We start from the raw sequence: 20451 nt of genomic DNA on the forward strand, positions 1-20451 counted from the left end.
TCTTTCTGAGAAAGAACCAGAGTGCGACGAATCATAAGTTCAACAGCACTTTCAGGAGTACACAGATGGTCTGAGCTGGGGTCACTTACCGTGAACTACAGGAAATATGAGGGGGCAGAAGTGAGCTTTCATCTCCATTACGACGTGTAGGAAGACACACAGACATGTGACAGTGACAGAATAACTAAATAAAAAACAGCACCTGTACTAGTACCTCTCCTCATATGTTTAGGTTTTAGTGAGTACATGCAGTAATTTCTACGTGAAATGTTTTATCTCTGTGATTTCCTTTCATTCCCAAAAAAGCCCATGACAAAATACTCTGCACTGATCTATGATCAGGAGTGAAAATGGGCTATAATTCTTACAACAATCTCTTGAAAAAAGCATGTATACCTTAAGGTGGAGTGTTGACCAGTTTCACGGTTGATACTGGATCGATTCTCACTTTTTACTGTGTGTTTACCTCCTGTTACCTTGCCTTGTGCAGGTGAAAGTTGGCAAAAAAAATCTGTATGCAGAATGGCACATTTGAGGCAGTGATACCACTCACAAGCACGAGAAGTATGCAAAAGACCGAGCCCGCTCCTTTGTGTCTCCACTGCTGTGGGCTGTTAGCAGACTGTAGAGCAGGTGACAGGGAAATCCCCAAATCAGTCACAGACGGCTCATTTATCTTCCCCCACACCCACTGTGTTTATTGTACAAAAAGCAATCATATAAAAGATCATCAATTTCCCCGTTAGTACGTAACAAGAGCAATGTACAAGCTGAAACAAGAGGGCAATATAACGTACATGTGGTCGACTGTGGAATCCGGCCCTTCACAATGTGCTAAACGCATAGCACAATGCTCAGTTACTCACAATCTAATCTTTTCACCCCTATTTTTTGCTCTGCGGCAAATACGATCTCAAGATTTTTTTATCATGCTAGGGATACATCCCGTAAATAACTTTGCCGCAACAGAACCTGGAACGAAATACTTCCAACATGAAAGCAAGCAGACGGCATGGGGGCGACGCAGGGAGGGGCAGCCACAGCTAGAGGCCAATAAAAATGCTAAGCGGATTTTATGATAAGGAGCGAGTCACCTGTGAAACAGAAACGGGCAGACAAAAAGCAAAAGGTCACTGCACACAGAAAACAAAAGCTGAAAGCAATAGGGGTAGCAGGAAAAAATGCATCACCACAGCACGGCGAAGTCCGCGGCGTTTAAATATTAAAATACAGATGGTACCCAGTCCTCCCTTTCGGTGGAAATGCTTTTCTTTTTAGTCTGGGCACCGTGAGCACACGCTTGACAACAGAGGGAAGCTTGTGAGCACGTAGAAAAATTTAACGGCAGGGCTTGAACGGGCGACGGTCGACGTGGGTGGCTCGGTGTCCATGGAGACGAGCCGAGGTGGCCTCCGAGAGACAGGCGGACTCCGAGGCGGCTCCCCCAGGGACGGCGACGGACGGACAGACGGGACGTTTGGGTCACCGGTGCCGGCTGCGGTCTTTGTCCTTGGCCTTCCTGGGGCTGTGACTGCGGCTGCGGTCTCTCCGGCTGTGCTCCTGGTGGTGCCGGTCCCGGGGCTTACCGTGCTGGTGCTGGTGCTTGTCCCTGGCCCTGTCGCGGGACCGGGATCGCGACCGGGACCGGGACCGGGGTCGATCCACTTTCCTATCATACCGGCCCTTATCGCTATCCTGTGAGAGAGAGAGAGAGAGAGAGAGAGAGAGAGAAAGAAAGGGGGGGAGAGAGAGAGAGAGAGAGAGAGAAAGAAAGGGGGGAAGAGAAAGAGAGAGAGAGAGAGAGATTTAAATAATGAAGAGAGTGGGATACTGGGGCACATGAAACTCTGCTGTCAGAGGCCTATTTCAACATCAGCCCCCTTAAAGGGTTGTGCTAATGGTGAAAGGACAGGGGGCCAGGATTCCAGTCCTGCGTGAGTCATGCTGCCAGAGTTCCCGCATGCAAGCGGCCCCGCCCCCTCCCCCAAAGCCCTCAGGGCCGCCACCAAAAGCGAGGCTGACATACGAAACCTTGGATTTCTTTGATTTTCTGCTGTCCTCATCGCTAGAATAATGCCGCTTCTTCTCTTTGTGCTTTTTCCCAGAATGCCGATGGCTCGCTGCTTCTTCCTCTTCTTCTAAAACGAGGTCATACTTGGATCTTTGAGGAACGTTAAGGCAAAAGCTAACTGCGGCACGGGGGCATATTGATAGCAAACATATCGTATCACCATGGGGAAGTTACCAGCATTTTGTTCCCAGATTGTGCAACTAAGCATATCGAAATACTGCATCCAAGTTCATGCAATAACATTTCATGCAGTTGTGTAATTATTTAGCATGCAGGGTATGTATTACTGCACAAACATATATCGAAAAAAGACACACAGGAGGTTCAACAACCTACATAACAATTCATACATTACCTTTTTCAAAACAACACATCAGTGACAACTTATTCTCTCACAGTCTTTCAGGACATTCAAAGGATACACTTGACTGGGTTTTAATTTGTCTTTGAGAGCTAGTTTGGTTCGGTTTTCCGCATCTTTCTCATAAGCCTTGAAGTCGTCCTTGGTGTACTTCCCACCTTAAAAATTAGGTCATAATTAGGACAAGGGTTGACAACTCTAACTCTTTTCCTGAGTGACAACATGGTTTACAGATGTTACATTTTTATATTATCAGCCAAATACAAAATTATATGCGATACCCATAAAGATTAATACTGCAGCATGATACAATAAATGCATATTACAGGAACAAAAACAACAAAAAGTAGTGAAGAGACAGAATGACAAGAAAACAGGTATGAAATGTATGGAACATAATTAACATTTAGAAAAAAGCTACAAAGGTACAATGCCTAAGAAATACTCTTAAGAGTGACATTTAGCTACATCATACTAAAGTACATGTAGAGCCTAACAATGACTGATAAAAGCAACAATCTACAGAGAAAGCAATTATTTAGCTGCAAGCAGCAATCCCTGGGGTCCAAGCACCAATGGCCATGGAGTCGTTGATCCACATATGAAAATGAAGCCTATGAACAAATTAGTAACAATTCTGCCACAATGCAAAACTTCTGAGCATCTGAGCAGAAGGAACAAAATCACCAAATTTGCCTGAGAATTAAAAAAAAAAAAAAAAAAATATTCCCTGGTTACAAGAGGAGAGCCTTGTGACCTACTGGGACATCATGCATGCAATATATAACCACAGGAACCTCTCAGCAGACACAACGTGAAGTTGTATGAAGGGGATGTAGAAAATATCAATGATTGCTTGTCTACGGTAGCATAATCAACAGAAACCTACCTTTGCCTTTCCATTTAATTTTGGACACAGATTGGCTGAAATCCACATGTATCCTTCTGTCATCAATCAGCACGTTATCCATTTTGAAGTAGGCCTTTTCACAGTCCTCTTCCTGTTACAATGGACAAAAACAGAACGGATGAGAAAACAAACCAACCCAAATGGCCCACAGTACAGTATATGTGTACATACAGTACAAAACAATCACTTGCCTTGTTTCATCTCCTTAGCTTAGATATGGATCTACTCGATTAATCTACTTGCAAACAAAAACTAAATGCTGCCCTCTATTTGTTGCATCAGCATACTACATCTTATGGGCTTACAGTTTCAGAAATAATGTACAAAAAATAAATTCACCACTGAGAAAGAACAGGTTGAAATGTGTTATTTTCTATTGAACTAGATACTTTAATAGCAGCATAGGGACATAAGCTTCATATTATGTGAATGTACTCATTAGTCAAGACAAACACAATGAACTTGACTGATACAGCGCTAATGCTACACAGCTCTTACTTTCTCCAGTTACTGCCATTAAATGGCATGGTGCAAAACTGTTCAAATGCATATGCTTGTAAAGTTAAAATGAGAAAGGACAAACCACATTGCTTCCATCAACAAATCAACAGGAAACAAAATATCAGGGAAAAAAAGTCATACCTTTTCAAACTCAATAAAAGCATAACAAAGTGAATCTCCAGATTTCCAGTCTCTGATTATCTCACAACTGCAAATAAAAAAAAGAACAGCAATATTGGTCCTTTATAATAATCTCAGAGTATAATATGCAAAGGTTAGTTTTATATCTGATGCCACTTTCATTTTTAAATCTACTTGAATCTAAACTTAAACCTAAATCAACAATTAGATACAAAGGTAAAGTTAAATGTATGAGGTAAAGGACAGTCCACTTCTCAGAGATGAGGCCTGTATTCAGCTGCCTTGCAAAGCACACTCTGCTCTCGAGGTGAAACCCAGACCCCTCACCTCTTGATGGTGCCAAAACGAGAGAAGATGATCTCCAGGTCTTCGTCTGTGGTGACTGGATTGAGTTTGCACACAAAGAGAACATTCTCAGGAGGCTTCACTTCTGCATCGGGCAGGTCACCCACCTGAAACATGTGCGCGCACGCACACGTACACACACACACGCACGCACACACACACACAAAACTTAATGTTATCTTCATGAACAGTAGAAAACAAAATTGTAAGCATCACTGCAGTACATGTTAGTGCTTGAAATGCATACACACCCATAATGATCTATTAGCGTATGCTATTTACATCGTAACAACACAACCGTACATGCTGTTGCTCTTCAGAGCCATGTAAAAGCAGTCATTTACCATCTCCAGCAGAATGGCCTGAGTCTTCGCCTCCTTCTCCTTCAGAAGCTCATCGATTTCCTCCTCAGCCTTCCCCTTGCCGTCGTCTATAGCTTCATCCGCTCCAATCCGGCCACTCTAAAGTCACCAGGCAGCTTATGTTATGGATGGGCAAGGTAGACTACTGGGAAGCCTAAAGTGCAGATTTCATTGCTAAAATGCTTTTACTGTTCTAATCTCAAAACATGTCTGCGAGTTCTGAAAGTCTGACTCGTTCTCATTCCCTGTGGAAAGGGGGGTGCTCATCTTACTCAAGCAGAAACGGGGAGGAAAGAGTGGAGTCACTAACATCCAACTGCTCCTTGGTTGGTTCAGGAGAACGATCTGGAACTGGTAGATTAGCTGGATCATCAAAGGGGTCATCCAGGATCACTGTGTGGTTAATTCTACAAGAAAACACAACTTTCTCTTATTCTTGTCACACTCAGCACAATAAACTACCATAAAGAAGTACACAAGCGTCAACAGTAAAGACACTGGCATTAGTGTAGAAGTGCAAATGCAAAGGTATTTTTTAAAATCGCACTATGACTGTGCAGCGTGCAACTGAGAGTGCACTTAGTGAGAAGATAAAGTGAACGGCAAGTCAACAGTGATCTGCATGAGTTGCAAGTTTGTTCCATTGCTCTAGGCAGAACCGTCCCTAGACTTTTGGGGGCACTAGGCAAAAAATTATTTGGGGGTCCCACCAAAACATAGGCATCTTCTCATTCTTCTGCTGTCAAAAGAAGGTGAGAAGATGGGGTCCTAGGCGCAGTGCCTGATCTGTCTAGTGAGAGGGACAGCTCTGCCTGTACACCTCCTTGCCTCTCTCCACACTCACCTGATGTCCTGGAAAGGGATGAAGTCCTTGTCCACAAATGCCTCATTGATCTTGGCCAGGACATCCATTCCTTCTGATACTTCTCCAAACACAGTGTGAACCCCATCCAGGTAGTCCAGATTCTCCCCTGTGGTAATAAGGAACTGTCCAGCAGAGAGGAGAAACACCAATAACCTAATCTGTCTGCTTAGCCAATAGGAACCCACTTTTGTGTGCGTTATGCATTAATTGCATTTTAATGTGATGCTGACAAAATCAAACATGTCGGTTATGGCCTACTTTTGCATTAACATGACATTATATTAACCATATTCATTTAAGAAGATTACATAATAAGAATCCAATTATGTTTCGGGGGTTTTGGTAACCTGAGACCCGTGTTGGTCACTGCCATTGTTCACCATGGAGACCGTTCCCTTTTTCCTGTGTTTGATCCTGGGTACTTTCTCAGCATCGAAAAAGCGCGCCTGATCTCCGTACAGTACGCTGAATTGGTAAAATACGTAATATTTATTACAACTAATACTGATACTTTGTTAAAGCTTACAATAAAAATTTCACACGGAACACTGAAATTATTAGCTTATTTTTGCACAGAAAAAATACGCCACATAAAACACACACCTGAATACTGATTCCCCTCCCCGGCCAGTCCCAGTAGGGTCTCCAGTCTGTATGATGAAGTCTCTCTGGAGAGACAAAAGCGTATCAACTCAAAGACACTTAGCTGTACCAATATACAGAATATTTGAACGACGTGATATGCACATACATTTCTATTTCAATATATTTTCCTTCCTACAGCAGGTGAAGATAGAAAGGTGTGTTTTTTTACCTGAACATTGTGAATGAGGCAGTAGTTGTAAAATTTGATTTTGCATAACTTCAGAAAGTTCAGAGAAGCTGCAAAAAACAAGTTCAAGTCAGGAATCGAATACAATAAATTCGGAATGCATATCAGTAAGTCACCATGGAATATACACTGGCAATGTGTAACCAGAATATCAGCACCATAATGTGTTTAGGGCTAACGTTACCATAAATGAACAAGCTTACTTTAACGTTCATTTGGGAATATTCTACAAAATAACCTTGCATTTCATCATAATTATAATCAGTCATTTTAGCGATCTATTCATTCAAATCAAAGCATAGCTAAAAGTTAACTGTTTCTGTCTTAGCTAGCTAGCTAGCTAGCCAACAGCAATGGCTAGACAGCTAGTTATCGTTACAGCTATGCTAGTTGAATCGGTGGAAAACCTATCGCAACGTGCTGAACTAGCTATGCTATAAAGTAAAAAGAATCATTTTCTTCTTACTTTTTGGCCTTTCTTCAGTATACAAATCTATAACGATATCCCCTAATGTCGTTTCTAATAATACAGCCATTATTGCCTCAAACGCCAAATGGCCGAACTTGAAGATGATGTCATTCGTAGGCGACACACAGGTGCCAAGTTCTGTGATCGCGAGGTCGCGCACTCTGGAATTGCGGGAGCGCGCAGGAAGTAAAAAAATACTAAACGTACTAAAATACTAAAACACAACCAACATAGGTTACCTTGCTTAATTAAAAAGTCAAAATATTTTAAACAAAATCCGTATTCGTGATAAAATGCTGAAGTAGAAAAATGTCTTTCATATCACTGTATTTGAACGGTGCATATTAAAGTAGTAAATGTTAATAGAATTCTTCTCTTTGATAATGGTGCAAGACCGCAATCCTGCTATGGCAAGCTGTTTTAACATTTAATCGCTAGACTGGAAATGTATTGCAGATATCCGTAATTCAATTATTCCTAGTCCAAAAGAACATTTCAGATATCCACAATTACATTCTTCCTAGGACAAATGACGTCACTTTTGCCATTCTTGTGTATTGGGCTTTCAATTGCAGATATCCACAACGTCATTCATGACATCCAGTGTGAACATTCTGGATATCTGCAATTGAATTCTTACCAGGAAAAACTCCCATTTCAGATATCTACAATTCAATTGTTATAGTTCAAATGCATTTGGATAGCTTTTTCTAAACCTCAGCTGAAATATAGTTTTTCATGTGCTTTTACCAGTGGTACTGCCTCAGTGGAATACTAGAAAGGAAAATTGGAACGCACGTGAAGTAAAGAGAACGAGCGTCCGGAAACAAGAATCGTGAACGCCCATCTCCTTTAATACCCAGAATGCAGCACCAGTGATGTACACAGTGAAACAACAAAGATGGCTATCTCACGGATGTCCCCGATAGGTTTCTGTTTTTTGTTTGTTTTATTTGTTTCGATAGAAGCTTCTCCGCGACAGTTGGACAAGGTGAGGAAATGCTGAAATTGTATATAAGTAACGCGTAGTCACACACTTAATCCTGAACGCTTTGTAATATATTTGTGTAGGTAGGAGGAGCTTGTTAGCTAGCGAGCTAAGGAGGCGTGCGGTGCATTGGAATAATAGAGTACTTCCCAGCATTGGCCATTGCACAACAGTTCTTCAACTGTAACATTAGCTAATGCTAGCAATTTATGTACTTTTTCACTTATGTGTGAAACGACTCCCAAGCAGGGAGTTTACAGTTGCGATGTAGACATCTGATGATATATCCCCCAGTTCATCGATATCCTCATATAAATTAGTTTCTGTACTCAAAACATTTCGTCGATAGCTAACCAGTTGAGTTCGGCACCTTGCCACTCATGTTGTCAACCTGTTGGTAGTCTAACACAGAGATCCACTGTCCTAGAGTCAGTCTATCCAACGGAATGTATCACCTTTTCGTTTTATATTTAGCTTCAGTGTGTTACTTCGACATACGGCCGCCTGAGCGCTGTCCTGTTATTCCGTCTCTTTGCTTAAATATCACCTGTTATCCTTGGTTTACTTAATGGTTTAGGAGAGTATCCTGATAAACGTGACAGCAGTTGGTGACACACAACAGGAGACGCACAATCTTCAGGTATTGTATTTTTCGTCAATGATTAGCTAGCTAAACCTAAACAACGCAACCATATTATTACCTGAAGGGTGAAATTTGATAACGTTTATCCTTAATTTTCAGATCAATTTCAACATCTCTGTGGTTGGAGAACACATATTTGTTAATGACATCCCTGTGAAGTTATCAGGAGTTACAAGGTTAACCTGTCAAGCCTTGCTTTGTGAGTATCTATGATTGTATATTCATTGCCTCTTCCCTTTTTTAACACACAGTCATTCCAGTTAAAATAGTCCTATAATAACTCAGGTGCATTTTTTTCTCAGACCTTGTAAATAAACCTTCATATACTGTGAACCTCATTAATATTGTCAGATTAAAGTCCTGTATTCCCTGATTTCAGTGCACAGCAATGGAGGCAGTGGGTCTGAACATGGCGTCTACGTCAGCACTGTGGTCAGGGTGATGGTGCGCCAGTGGCCTCTCGAGAATTATCCCGTGGTGGAGCTGCTGGTCTTTAATGAGGAAGTCATCGAGGTGGAAGGGAGGAAGGTAAACTGGTTTCTACACTGTCTGCAACAGTGGTGCCCAATAATGTGCCTTGGTAGGCAGAGAGTATGCAGGTTTTCATTCCAACCAATCAACACACCTGCTGATTTCACTAATTAACACACCTTCAACCAGAAGAGGGAACTAATTTGTGAAATTGGCAGGTGAAGTGATTGGTTGGAATGAAATGAAGGTGGAAACAGTACAAACACTTGAACTGCCCTGAATGAGAACATTTTCGAATGTGTAACCCAGTTTTTATGCACAATTTCCTCATTCCAGGTCCAGCAGCCTGACATGTATGAAGTCAAAATACTGATGAACGAAAACCTCCAGAAACTAAGACAGTCCACATATTCCTACCCCATATCCGAGAGCATGCTCTTCCATATTCCCAGAGAAAATGATGTGGTTGTTACAGACCCCAACCTCCCAACAAAAGGTACTATATATTGGCCTAGTAGCTCATTTTTTGCTTAGTCTCATAGGGACATGTATCACTTATTTCAGTCATATATTAATTAATCATATCACAGTAAAATCTATGTCATTCATTCATTTCATATTTCAAATGGTTATTAGAAGTTATATTTACTAGTGGTTCACTAATGCTTGTTCACCGTAAATCTAGTTATGCCATACCCAGGTTATTGTTATTATTGCGTGCCTTTATCAGTGAGCTTTTTTTGCTTTTTCTTTAACCTTCTTTCCTTAGTTGAAGATCAAGACATCTTCCACACAACCAGTCACTCCCCCCTCAAACAAGCCGAGACCACACAGGAGGAGACCGCCGCCCCCGGCAAGCTCCCAGAGACCCCCCTGCGCATGGACCCCATGTACGAGGAGGACACAACCGCCGAGGAGGAGGGGCTCCCAGACAAACTGCTGCCGGAGACCCCGCTCCGATCAGAGTCTATGTCCTCTTACAGCGTGAGCCAGATATCCAGCGTAACCCGCTCGACTCGACCCCGCCCTTCCATTTCTAGAACGTATCGTAAAAAAATGTCTTGTACGTCCCCTGCAGGCCATGTGCCAGTGGGTCGAGCAGCTGAGGGACCGCCTGCGGAGATTTTGGACCGAATCCCTGCCCCTCTTCTTCCTGATCATGTGGGTGGTGGTCGTCGGGGTCGTGGGGTCGGCGGTCATCGTCAAGATCCTGGATGTGTTCTTCCCGTCCTGTGAACACAAGTACGTATCGGTGCGACCACGCCTCGTCCGCGGCGCTGTCGCTAACTCCTCTCTGCTTAATGCGTCATGTCCGTTTCCAGACAGTGTGGTTAAAGCCCCTGTTAATGCAAGCTTTCTGATCAAGATCTGGCCAGTCCATTTATGTTCATGGCTTCTCTGAACTGTGTTCCATTGACACAGAATAACTAGGAATAACTCAGGTGGAAGATGTGGTATATCTACCAAATTTCTACTAAATGGTACCAAGTCATTTGTCACTAAGATGAGGTTTTTAAAAAAATGGTCTGAATGACCATGTTATTGAAATAATGCAACACGGAAACTGTATTTTATGTTTACCCAAAACACAAGACTATTTTTATATTTGTTGTTTTATACCGAGTCTTACCTCTGGATTTGTAGTTTGTCCCAACATCCCTTAGGCAATTTCATGCAACTGCTGCAAAGTGCTTGTGAAAAATTCATCATTGGCGACAACCTCATTACAGCTGTTCTGCCTTTCTGAGTTTGGGTGCACTGAGAAGAGAGAGTTAGATGGGAGATTTTTTTTCCTCCTTTTTCAGGGGAATCCTAACTCTAAATCCAGTGACCCTAATGCCAGAAGATGAGAAACACTGTCTGCTGGAGAACATGGAGACAGAGCCTGAGGAGAAGATGCCTTGAGTTGAAGGTCTTGGTCTTGGGATTCAGTGGATTGTCGTTACCTTGGGGGCCAGAGGCATTCGTGTGGTCAGGGAACCCAACTATCTTCTCTGTGTAGCACTTTCATACATAACTATATAGTGGTGACGCCTTTTCTTTTATCAAAAAAAGATAATCCACCCCCAGAACATGCAACAAAACAAGATGGTCAACATTTTCAGATGGTCAGTATTAAGGATCTTTATGAAGATCCCTGACTATCTTTGTGTATTAAATTGTTCTGTGACTTCACTGCGCCTTCATGATTACCCTTTTCTATAGTGAAGGCTTAATCTCATGTACACAAAGATCTGAAGTCTTTTGATTGGTTGATCTACTGAGTGAAGTGATTTTATTCATGGAATTCTTTTTAGGCTATCGATCAGTTTTCTTTACATTCTGTTACATATGCGTTGTTTGACCATTTTTTGCAGATTTCACCTTAAAGGTGTGCACGTGTGACTTAAAATAAGGAAGCAAGGATTGCAGACAGCATGCCTTGGGAAAAGACTAGGTTTAACAATGCAATTGTGCAATGAACACAAGTTGTCCTAGAGCTAAACTGAATGCGTCATTTTAATTTCTGAAAACACGTGTTACTTGTCTAGCACTTTTGTTAATAAAATAGCCCCGAAAGGCACAGCCCTGGCAGTTAACATTAAAATAACTCGGACAGTTCATTTAGTCAGATTCAAGTAGCACTGAAAACGAGGTGAGAGACACCAGCTCGGTCTGAAGATTGTTCCCTTTCGAGATTTTTGTCATTTTCCCCCCTTTTAAAGTCAAATGTAGTTAAGTACAAGAGTTGCTTTGGAATGTGATTCACGACACTTGATGCTTATTGTTCGTATTGACGTCGAAATCAGTTGCAATTTGCACAGTACTAGCATCAGTCATGCTGGTGAAAGCTGCCTGTTGAATATGCCTGTACACCCTAAAAGGTAAATTAAAAGTAAATGGGGGAGGGTGGGCTGTCAGGCCAAGTGGAAACATGCAGTCCTTAAATGGTGCTTCTGTGGTGCCTTCCTGGCTTTCCGATCTCATGGCTTTGTTGTTTGCGGCGCTTGAAGCATGGAAGCATGACTTTGTGCTATCCCCCCCCCCCCCCCCATTGGCCAAAAAAAGAGAAAAACTTTCTACTCATTTCCTGCTGAAGCCCTATTCAACAAATAAAACATGTTTCTGAAAATGTCCCTTAAGTGTCAGATTGACTTTTCAAATGGGATTACTTTTCTTTCTTTTTTTTACAACATACCTGAAAATGGATTGAACAATTATTTAATCAGCAAAAGAGGTTTTTGATTGCTGTAGTATCTACTCATTATTCTGTTTCAAGATATAGACAGATTTGAAAAAACACAATTCCCTTAATTTCACTTTTAAATAGCTTTATTAAATTGAAATTTTTCACCTCACATTCCCATATTTTGGGTCCAAGTAGTGATTTGTGGAAGAACCAGACGGTCCCCCTATAAAATCAAGTGCATAAAAAAACTTCAAATCTATTCCAACTCTTCAACTGAGACATCACTGGCACAATGGCTAAAACCCAGTTACACAAACAAAGTGGATACTTTGGTACAAGGAAAAATTGAGGCAGGGGTTAAAAGCCATATAAATACAAACAATTATTTCTTGTGAATGAGGGGTTTTTTTTTGCTTCAGTCTAAATAATGGAGGATAAATGACAGTATCGACACCAAACAATCTGAATGTCGTCGTACTACATTTATGCCTTGTGTCATGGCCTCTAGGCTACATAGTCAAATGGCAAGTCAAAGCCATAGTGTTTCTCAAAAGTGCTCATGGTTGCCACCCTCGATCTGAAGCTTATTGTACAACCAAACGGAAGAAAAAAATTCTAACAAAACCAAGGGGGGAAAAAAGGCTCCCAGAATGTCTGGATTTTACCACGGAAGTTACAGGACCCCCCCTCCCCAAAATGAAACTTGGTCCTTGTCCTCAGAGCCAAGCGAAGGCTTTTTTTTGAGAGCGCGGCAGAGGGTTCGCTCCACGCCTCAGCAGGAGCCGAACTCGGCGATCCACTTCTCGTATTTCTCCAGGTCGGCCGCCGACACCGACTTGGACACCTTCCTCAGCGCCGACTCGAAGTCCTCCATGGTGGTGGGCATGTGCATCTCGTCCCTGGAAATGTTGCGGATCTCCTCCGGCGTCAGGCCCTCGATGAGCCGTCGCATGGCCATGAGCGAGGCATCCCTGGAGGAAAAACACGTCTCAAACTACGGCCAATCGTGCTAACGAAGTTAGCGCCAGGGACAGGGCTGAGGACCCCGGAGTCTCAGTATGTGCTGCACTGTCCCACACGGGCAACATTGACAAACTCACTGGTATTCAGTTTCAATGTTGGATTGAAGAGACAAGCCGTAAATGATCCTATAGCCTGATTAACATGAGTACCAGATATGCGGTTGTGCACTATGTAAAACATGTTGGCCTATCACTGTGCTGCTTGACAATTTTCCAGTAGTTAAACTCTCCTTGGGATCTTATCACCCCAGTGGTGAATGATTCAAAAGTAGCTCAATGTTTAACAAGTTTAAACTGCTTTTTTCAAAGACAAAGAGCTATATTATACGCATGTCATTAGAACAAACACAGACTTGTTCTATTCATGTCTAAAGTAACATTAGTGCCTTTTCTAATTATAATACATTAAAATTACATTTCTTACAATAAATTACTTTTTCCTAAACCTGAATGAAATTTGATAAACTTGAAGAAACAAAACAGAGTCAATATAAGCTCTGCTATCTTATATTACCATATTTCAGGTGTCAGTCAAATTTTACATAACCAGTTGATTTTCGATGCTTGCATTCAAATTTGTTCTAGATTCTACATTTTATATTGAAATGATGCAACCAAGCACTCTGTCACGCTTAATCAAAGCATCTGCAATAAATGACAAAAACGAGTAATAATAAGCCAACAATGCTATAACTAATAATAAATCTAATGACATCTTTGAGAGCTGAAGGCCTTACCTGCAAACATTAGTGATGTCAGCACCAGAGTACCCCTCCATCTGCTCAGCAATCTTTACCATGTCCACGTCATTGGCCAGCTCCAGCTCTTTCAGATTAATTCGGAGTAGCTCCTCTCTGCCCTTGGCTGGAAGAAAAACATTGGACACAAATATTTAACACAGGGATGCGCCGTGAAGTGAACGATAAATCTAATTTAACATGAATGAATGAGAGAGTAAGTTTCACAGGTAGCACTGCTTCAGCTGCATCTCAAATTTGTAGCATTTGCGCTACGTCCCAGGAATAGCCCTGCAGGTTTCTGGCAGTCTAGGTGGGCTGACATTCAAACCTGAAACTCAATGAAGCTAAACTGGTTCGATTTGAAGCTTTTATCATTTCTTTATTCTGCTGAATGATCAACGAACAAGAAAGCCTGTGCACATTTCCCCATTAATCAAGAGTGCAGAAAATAAATGTTTTTCAGAACCACAAATAAACTACAAAGAAAACTCATGGGACAGCTGATTTATTCAGGCATGGAACCTTGAGAACACAAAGCACTCTATAATGGCTGCATTCAGCTGAGGTGTTGATTAAACAATCTGTTCTTTGGCTGAGCTGCTTGGCTTGCAGATGGTGAACTTCAGCAGCAGACATATTAGAGAGTAGTAAATTATTGATGCACCTAAAGGGCAAAAGCTGAAATATAACTGGCTGCCAAATTGCTCAACAGGCACAACATTGCGGTGCATACTACCATTAAGCTTTGCTGAGAGCATCAGAATACATTTTCTGTTTCATTCGGTTTCCTTGTATCTTTGTTATACAAATGTCAAATCTATTGTGGTCTATTGCGTAGACCTTCAAAGATATGAAAGATATGTGGGGAGGTAAGACCGATTGTCTGGCAGTCGAAGGGTTGCCGGTTCAAACCCCACCCTGGGCATGTCGAAGTGTCCTTGAGCAAGACACCTAACCCCTAACCTCTAACTGCTCTGGCGAATGAGAGGCATCAATTGTAAAACGCTTTTGATAAAAGCGCTATATAAATGCAGTCCATTTACAATACCCAAGAACTAATCTAATACAAACAACTGGTATGTAGGGGCAGAGTTTTGCATAGTTAACTTTTGACACACAAGGAAAAATACGGTATTGGGTGGACCACTGTAAAACATTTGACATGGCATAATGTTGACACTATAAGGGGCTTGAATGTATCCAGTGGGATGACATGATGTCATCAGCCACTACCTCTCCCTACTGCATACATTCACTCCATATGAGCTGAAGATACTGGCACAAAATCGTGGAGAGCACATGCAGTTACCGGAGGGCAGAGGGATATAAATCCTCTTCTCTAGGCGGCGTCTCAGAGCCTCATCGATGTCCCAGGGGAAATTGGTGGCTGCCAGAACCATCACCATCTTGGAAGGATCTTCATTCTCTGATGCCCCGCCAACACCTGAATAGGTCAGATCATTATCAATGAACTGTTCATATACAGTGAGCTCCATAATGTTTGGGACAAAGACTTTTTTTTTTGGGTGCCTTGAAATGGAGGGGCTACGTGCTGTAATTTCTACGTGGTGAAACCATGATTGTTTCATTACAAATCTAAAACTGGAGTACAGAGCCAAATAAAACATTATGGAGCTCAATATACATATGGTCACTTCAGCAAAAATGACTGTTCACAGAAACAAAAAAATTATCGCAACAATTATCGCCCTGAGTAACAAGCTAGCATGCAGTGCATAATTAAAGCAAAGTTTTAAGATGTTTCTTTTAGACGGTTTGTGGAACTTTGAATGGTTCACCAGTAAACACAGTTCTCAGTTTACCGTCCATTTGAACCAGAAGCTCCGCCTTCACCCTCCTGCTGGCTTCGTGCTCCTCGGACGTTCCCCTTCGGCTGCACATGGAGTCGATTTCGTCGATAAATATTGTGGTGGGGGCGTAGAACCTGGCCTGCACAAGCAAATGACCAATCACTTCGAATGCAACTCATATTCGCTCCACAAAAAATAGGGAATAGCCCATTCACACAAAAACAGCTGCATTGTGCTTCGATGCCACATTAAACGTGACAGTCTGCTGTACATTCTGCTAGGCCACAAATGAGGAGACGGCACTGACATCGAAGCTAAACCCACCATTTCAAATAGGAGCCGGACGAGCTTCTCAGACTCCCCTCTGTACTTTGAGGTAAGCGTGGATGAGGACACATTGAAGAAAGTGGTTCTGCACTCGGTAGCGACAGCTTTGGCTAACAGCGTCTTCCCTGTGCCAGGTGGGCCAACCATAAGCACTCCCTAGAAAGGAGGAAAATAAAAAGCTCTGTTGCATGACTCAGCCAAATCAAGGGCAAAATAACCACCTTCTGCGACAAACCAAAACATTTCTTTCCACAGATAGTACTGTTATGAATACAACAGGAAATCCTACTTCAATTTTCCTCATTCTTTCAGACAATTCATTGAGATAAAATACCTTCCAAGGTCGCCGAATTCCCTTGAAAAACTCAGGCATCCACATAGGGAGAACCACCGCTTCCTTCAACAACTTCTTTGCTTCTTCCAAGGATGCAATGTCATCCCTGTAGATATAGACATTTTATTACCTTAAATTATCCATCACATATGAAACAGTGTGAATGGAATTATAAAAATGAAAATGAAGTACATTAACCTAACAGTATAATACTGCTTTGGAAGAAATGTAAACAAAGGCTTTTATTTGGAGAATAGCAGACCTGGGTCAAATACGTATTTGTTTTGGATTCAAATACTTTTCTGACCCAGATCTGGAGAATAGAAATTACGTAGATACACAGTTGATTTGGTTCTGTGAAGGTTAGGTGAAAAAATTAAAAAGATCTAATAAGGCAAATTTACACAAATGCATCTATCAAAAAACGATGTTTCTTATGTAAACGAAGTCGACAACATTTTGGTCTAATTACCCCCACCAGACCATCACACAGCCAACTTCATGAACAAACAAAATTGTGTTCTGTTTAATGTAGTGTACAGACGTTTTCCTCATTGAAAAAAAGAAACAAAAGATTATGCAATTTGGCGTACCATTTGACATTGGGATTCTGCGATATAATATCTCGTTCCAGGGCCTCCACTAGGTCTTTGTCGTATCCTGTTCCGTCAAATTTCTTCACCTCGGTCTCCGAGACCTCAGCTTTGTTCTGCAAGGCAAATGGGATCACGGATCAACAGTTTTTCCATTCAGAGGCTCGAGAGCTCCAGAGAGAGCAGAGGTCTGCCAGGAACCGGACTGACGAGATAGCGATGATTGCATGCAAACAGAGGAGTTGTTTGGTCAACAGTAAAGATATGTCCATTTGCGAAATGAATATTTGAAGATCGAAGAAAGAGCATGCATACAATATAAATGTGTACACGACATACACAAAGTTATATAACATTTCTCTGTTCAGTCTGTAGTAGTGGAATGAGTTTGAAGCACTTAATTCCAATTTGAATACAACAGCCAGGCATCTGATATTGCAATGTTGACTATGCTCTGTTGAACAGTTCACAATGAAAAAAAATAACATCATTTAAATGTTATTTATCATTGAAGACGCTGCATTCAGTCATGCATTCAATCCCACTTTATTCTGTTACACGTATAATTAAACATGAATGAATGGACAACAACGCAACTGCAGACAGGATGTGGTGACGAGCTGATTTATTAATGACTCATGCTGCATGGCGGTTAATTGTACAACCATATACTCCTTAGTCACAGATGCACAATTGTCCAACAGAAGATCGTGCAAGCAAGAGGACACCACTCTCAGACAGGCAAATTCTACTTTTAACCTGTCAGAAGAGGTCATGATGATTCCTAAATACTTGAAAGGTGCTCAAAAACTAGGTTTCATTTTTACTGTAATACATGTGGCAATTGTTATTTTGCTATATGCATTACAGTCAGTCGATGGAAGTGCAAGTTTATGCAGTCCACCCCAGGTCCTCTTTGAATATGCCTGCCCTGTGACTGGACTTTACCTTGTCATCCTTAGGCTTGCTCGGGGCCTCCCGCTTATCCTTGCCTTTCACAGGCTTGGCGCGGTCGCCGTTGGGCCCTCGCGGCGACTGGCGGTGCTGGGCCCTGGCGGCCACGCTCAGACGGTTGTTGTGCGGCTTGCCGTCTTTATAGGGGACCTGTGGCCGCCTCACCGGGCAGGGTGAAGACCTTCATTCAGAGACATCAATATGATGCGCGGTTAAGTCACACGCACATTTCCCCAACACTTCTGCATTTGCCCTTTCACTCCCACACCTTCCACAAAGGTTTTTAAAAAAAGGCTGGAAATGCGCAAGTCTTTTCTTAGCATGCTAAAAGGTTATGCAAGTTCTAAGTTTGTCATACTTTGACAAAAAACAACAGAGTGGGCCACTTAGAGGCCATCCATGCTCTGATCCAAGTCATATGACTACATCATGAATGTATTTCTCCTGAGACAAACAGCCTTTTCTTCCAGCTGGCTTATTTACCCAGCCACCCTCCCAAGCTCATTTGAACATGGAAATATTCAAAACAGTTAATTTTCAGACATTTCTTTTTCAGGGAGGACAGTAATGCATTTTCTTTTTTCCCCACACTGGAATAGCGCAAACTGAATTATCGCTGTCCAATATGGCTAGGAATTTCACACACAAGTCTTGCAGAAATTTCTAATTACTTGTTTAATTCTTGTGTGCAAAGAGTTACTTCAACTTAATCCTCAAAAAACATTACTGATTTAAGAAAACCTTATTTGAATTAAAGGAATGAACAGGACAACCAATGTACTCTTGTGCAGCCTCAACCAGTCATTGCATTTTCCACAATTCCAGACAGGAGCTGAATCAACACTGAATTTCTTAGCATTAACTACCCTTAAGTATTGGTGTCACCAACAAGCCAAACAATTACTTTAAATCTGAAAATGTTTAGCGGTGAACAAGATGGACATTTGACAATGTCTTCCGAACACTGACCAAGCTCAAGGCTATTACTCTGCATCGCTCCTGAAACCCTAGACTGGATGATTTGAAACAACACAAAAGTTTTCACATTTTAAGAGAAACGTACCTGCGGTCTGACTGTACAGGCCAAATGTCTCCTTCCTGACAGCTTGGTTTGGATGGGGTGGTCTCAAGCTGAAAACTCTCTAACGTTGTCATGATTTCTCTGACATGTTTAGTCTCCTCGTTGATTTCCTGCCAAACCTGTCAGTATGGTAGTATGTTGAATTGGATTCAAATATGTTTACTGTTGAAATACGAAATCAGTACAAACTGTGCAATAAAAAGGACAAGGAAAAGAACAAAGGGAATGATACCTGTTGCCATTTCTGCTGTAAGGCCGGGTCTCGAACTGAGAAAAGATATTTCTTTATCTGTTCAAGTACCCCCTGATAGCACACAACAGCGGAGTTGTAGTTTCCGAGCAAGGCGTATTCTCTAGCAAGTTTGACATTCTCACTAATTTCAAGCAGGCTCATTCTAGGAGGAAAACAGATTAGAGCAAAATCAGACAATGCACTAAAATTGTAATGTTCTGGAATAACAAAATGCAAATAGTATTCCTGCGGCTGACAAACACTTTATTTAGTCTGTCAACAAAATCATCTCCCTTCACATAGCCTATTTAGGGTTTCCCCAATAAATTCAGAAATCTGAACGAAAACAGTGACCGTACAATGCACTGAAAATGCTTTGTAATCAGGTCAACACTGTAGAAACTGCCCCGTTTCAATCTCCCGATACCCTCACTAACATTACCAAACCAGACAGGAGACCGCTTTTTCCTGGCATTTTGTGGATTGTGTTAATTCCACTTATTTGGGCAGCATTGGATACATAACTTTCTTACAACTACGTTCAATTTTGGATTTATTTTTAACAACGACTTTAAATAAAGTTATAAAAACTGGTTACCATCCTCGCTAGCAAAGTTATTCAGTTAATTGTATGATACAATTAACTAAGTAACAGTTGTGCAATGTCTTCCTCGTTTGAATTATCTATCGATAGCAATGATATAGTACCCTATGTAGAAAGCTAGCTGACTAGCTTGCTAACATCTACTAACACTGCCACATTGCATATAAAACATGGCTAGCAGGTCAGCTACATGTATTTCTACCTTTCAATCACAGAACAGATTTTAAGTTGAAATAATGCAATAATAACCATTCCCCTGCTTTAGCAACTTTAAAAAACTACTAAAGGAATTAGCGCTAGGCAACTTAGTTATCGTTAACTTAACAGTGAGTTAGCTAGCTGACGTTAGCTAAAAGTTAGTTAGCTAACTAGCTAGCCAGATTCATAGCTACTCACCTGTTGCAAATGCCCAATGTGAAAACACCATTCGAAAAAGTCGAGAACAGCATGCACTTAAAAATACATCAGTGGTTATGTCAAAAACTTTATTACACAATATCAACATATATTTATTTTTTGTTTGCTTGTTTTCGAGTGGAGTTTTTTCCACCCGTCCGACAGCACCCGCCTCTGGAAGTTTGAAGTCAAGCATACGGCGTCATTTCCTGGATTTTCACAGAGGAAA

The 20451-nt window shown here is 41.6% G+C and overlaps 3 protein-coding genes across 4 annotated transcripts; 1 reads left to right on the top strand and 2 right to left on the bottom strand.

Annotated features, from left to right (window-relative positions):
* Window positions 1–671: 671 nt before the first annotated feature.
* On the bottom strand, window positions 672–7011 carry ppil4 (peptidylprolyl isomerase (cyclophilin)-like 4). 2 transcript variants are annotated; one of them, XM_064340018.1, is made up of 14 exons: window positions 6855–7011; window positions 6371–6438; window positions 6160–6224; window positions 5904–6021; window positions 5536–5678; window positions 5002–5098; window positions 4674–4790; window positions 4312–4436; window positions 3985–4051; window positions 3322–3433; window positions 2494–2590; window positions 2032–2161; window positions 1436–1695; window positions 672–1405 (listed from the first exon to the last, which is right to left on the bottom strand). In XM_064340018.1, exons 1-13 carry the CDS (start codon window positions 6922–6924, stop codon window positions 1483–1485), a joined length of 1422 nt encoding a protein of 473 aa, XP_064196088.1. In that variant the 5' UTR covers window positions 6925–7011; the 3' UTR covers window positions 672–1405; window positions 1436–1482. The 2 variants fall into 2 exon arrangements, with proteins under 2 accessions (XP_064196088.1, XP_064196086.1); XM_064340016.1 differs by having other exon boundaries at window positions 672–1695.
* A 677-nt stretch (window positions 7012–7688) lies between these two features.
* On the top strand, window positions 7689–12075 carry ginm1 (glycoprotein integral membrane 1). The gene is made up of 8 exons (XM_064340019.1): window positions 7689–7848; window positions 8423–8485; window positions 8588–8687; window positions 8868–9016; window positions 9296–9455; window positions 9729–9943; window positions 10038–10201; window positions 10765–12075. Exons 1-8 carry the CDS (start codon window positions 7759–7761, stop codon window positions 10862–10864), a joined length of 1041 nt encoding a protein of 346 aa, XP_064196089.1. The 5' UTR covers window positions 7689–7758; the 3' UTR covers window positions 10865–12075.
* Window positions 12076–12253: 178 nt separating this feature from the next.
* katna1 (katanin p60 (ATPase containing) subunit A 1) lies at window positions 12254–20435 on the bottom strand. The gene is made up of 11 exons (XM_064340015.1): window positions 20223–20435; window positions 19223–19385; window positions 18973–19109; window positions 17904–18090; window positions 16956–17071; window positions 16363–16468; window positions 16026–16184; window positions 15714–15840; window positions 15200–15334; window positions 13888–14014; window positions 12254–13099 (listed from the first exon to the last, which is right to left on the bottom strand). Exons 1-11 carry the CDS (start codon window positions 20273–20275, stop codon window positions 12901–12903), a joined length of 1509 nt encoding a protein of 502 aa, XP_064196085.1. The 5' UTR covers window positions 20276–20435; the 3' UTR covers window positions 12254–12900.
* Between the last annotated feature and the right edge of the window lie 16 nt (window positions 20436–20451).

Source organism: Anguilla rostrata, chromosome 6 (genome assembly GCF_018555375.3).
Source record: "Anguilla rostrata isolate EN2019 chromosome 6, ASM1855537v3, whole genome shotgun sequence".
Taxonomy (NCBI): domain Eukaryota; kingdom Metazoa; phylum Chordata; class Actinopteri; order Anguilliformes; family Anguillidae; genus Anguilla; species Anguilla rostrata.